Here is a 2,551-nt window from a genome sequence, read left to right as displayed (position 1 = left end):
ATTACCCACCCTTTGCTAAACAATTGCAGATTTAGCAAATACAGTGAGTCTTGAACTAACAGTTGTAGCAAAGCATTCCTGCTATCTGAAGCACAGAAAATGTGTCATGTTCATGGAGCCAAAAATATCATGGAGTCTTCATTATTCCACCACCTTCCTGATGATAAAAGAGGTGTCAACTCTCTTAGCTGGTCTGATTTTCACCGCTGTTTTGGGAGTCATTCCCAATATTTGAAAGACATGCCACCAGTTTATTTCACAATTTAATAAGTACATGTTTACAAAGTGTGTGCTCAAAATACGTAACAATCTTCTGTTTAAAGACAGTAACCCAAAGAGGTCAACTATTACATGTCAGAACTGATCAGAAGAAACAGACTCCAAAATAAGAAACTGGAAATGGATATCTCAACTTTTGGGGTTTGAGGACAATAACGATGCTGTTCCAATGGGACATTTGTATGTTGGTATTCCTCGTTTACAGTGGAAGATCTGTTTCATACTGAATCATCTGCAGTCAACATAAAGGAATTAATTGCCTGTTGAAGGGGAGATTTGAGTTAAAAAGTTTTTTTAAAGAAATACACAAGAAACAATTGTTACTAATATACAAAAATAAAGGAAGTTGAATTCTGGAAATAATGCAGTCTTGTGAGCTGATGTAAATGTGATTTAGATCTTCATTATTTTGAGCTCTTTTGCTCATGAGTCTTGCTAGTCTTGAGAAAAATCATTCCATTATGTAGATAATGTTCCTCAGTTGAACAGTTTTCTTAGGCCCTGCTTTATGTCCTTATTTCTAAGACTGTAGATAAAGGGGTTCAGCATGGGTGTGACCACAGTGTACATCACCGAGGTTATTGCAGTGACCCTGGAGTTTTGGGTAGTAGCAGAACTAAGATAAACTCCAAGACTTGTACCATAGAACAAGGAAATGACTGACAGATGAGACCCACAAGTGGAAAAAGCTTTATACTTGCCCTCAGCTGATGAAATTTTTAAAATGGAGGACACAATCTTACTGTAAGAGAAAAGGATCCCAGTAAGTGGAATAACACCAAGAAGTCCAGTTGCAAAATACATGACTAAGTCATTGAGGAAAGTGTCAGAACAAGCAAGTTGGAGTACCTGATTAATTTCACAGAAAAAGTGGGAGATTTCCAATTCTGTACAAAAAGACAGTCGTAAAACCATTAAGCTAAGTAATAGAGAGTCCAGAGCACACAGTAACAAGGATGCCAAAAGCAGGAAGCCACAGAAGTTTGGGTTCATTATGACCGTGTAGTGCAGTGGGTGACAGATGGCCACAAACCGGTCATAAGCCATCACTGTCAAGAGAATATTGTCCAATATTCCAAAAAGCATGAAAAAATACATCTGTGTGATGCAATCTTTAAATGTAATAACTTTGTTCTGCATCTGAATGTTCAGCAGCATCTTTGGCACAGTGGTGGAGGTGAAACAAATGTCCACAAAAGAGAGGTTGGAGAGAAAGAAGTACATGGGTGTGTGTAGGTGGGAGTCCATGATGATGGCCAGGATGATGAGCAAGTTCCCAGTTAAGGTGACCAGGTACATGAACAGGAACAGTCCAAAGAGGAGGGGCTGCAGCTCTGATTCTTCTGAGAGCCCCAAAAGGATGAATTCTGAAATATGTGTTTGGTTTTCTGGTTCCATGTATATGATGAAACTACTGGAAAGGGGAATAGAGTGATGCAAATTTAGCCACAAAAAATTAACAATAATTTGACAGGCATGCTGTTGTTATATTTTAAACACGCAACTAATTCCTATGTGAAATCTACAGATCTAATGATCTTTAACTGAAAATTTCACGTGATCCTAAATGCTCAGTCTTCTACTTGATGCTGAAACTAACTAGCCTTCCTTACCTCTAACCCCAAAGATTTTGCTAAAGCAACATTGCTGTTGTTGTTGTTAAGTGTCATTGAATAAGTTCTGTCTCATAGTATAAGGTTCCCAAGGAGTGGTTGTTGGGTTCCATGAGATTTTCTTTAGTTCATTCAAAAAAATATTTTTGACCAATTATTTCATGCCAAGTGTTATTGACCCCACTTGTCAGTCATTTTGTCATACTGTGATGACTTTTGTGTTACTGTGGTGATTTGTGTGGTGATTGTGTATTAGTCTTCTACCACTGTCCCAAAGATGCTGCTGAACATTCAGACGCAGAACAAAGTTACTACATTTAAAGATTGCATCATACAGATGTATTTTTTCATGCTTTTTGGGACATTGGACAATATTCTCTTGGCATTGATGGATTATGACCATCTTGTGGCCATCTGTCACCCACTGCACTACACGGCCACCACTCATCTGTCAGTTTGTCATACTGTGGTAGCTTGTGAGTTGCTGTGATTCTGGAAGCTATGTCACCAGTATTTTAAATACCAGCAGGGTCACCCATTGTGGACAGGTTTCAGATGAGCTTCCAGACAAAAACAGACTAGGAAGAAGGAGTGACGAACTGCTTCCGGATATTTAGTCACTGAAAACCTTATGAATAGCAGAGAACACTGTCAGACAC

General features: G+C 38.7%; 1 protein-coding gene across 1 annotated transcript; it reads right to left on the bottom strand.

Annotated features, from left to right (window-relative positions):
• Positions 1–756: 756 nt before the first annotated feature.
• On the bottom strand, positions 757–1,677 carry LOC102818966 (olfactory receptor 7A17-like). Its single transcript, XM_006874295.1, has one exon. It carries the CDS (start codon positions 1,675–1,677, stop codon positions 757–759), a length of 921 nt encoding a protein of 306 aa, XP_006874357.1.
• Positions 1,678–2,551: the final 874 nt, after the last annotated feature.

Source organism: Chrysochloris asiatica, unplaced genomic scaffold (assembly GCF_000296735.1).
Source record: "Chrysochloris asiatica unplaced genomic scaffold, ChrAsi1.0 scaffold00268, whole genome shotgun sequence".
NCBI lineage: Eukaryota > Metazoa > Chordata > Mammalia > Afrosoricida > Chrysochloridae > Chrysochloris > Chrysochloris asiatica.
This window is presented reverse-complemented; position numbering and strand designations above follow the sequence as displayed.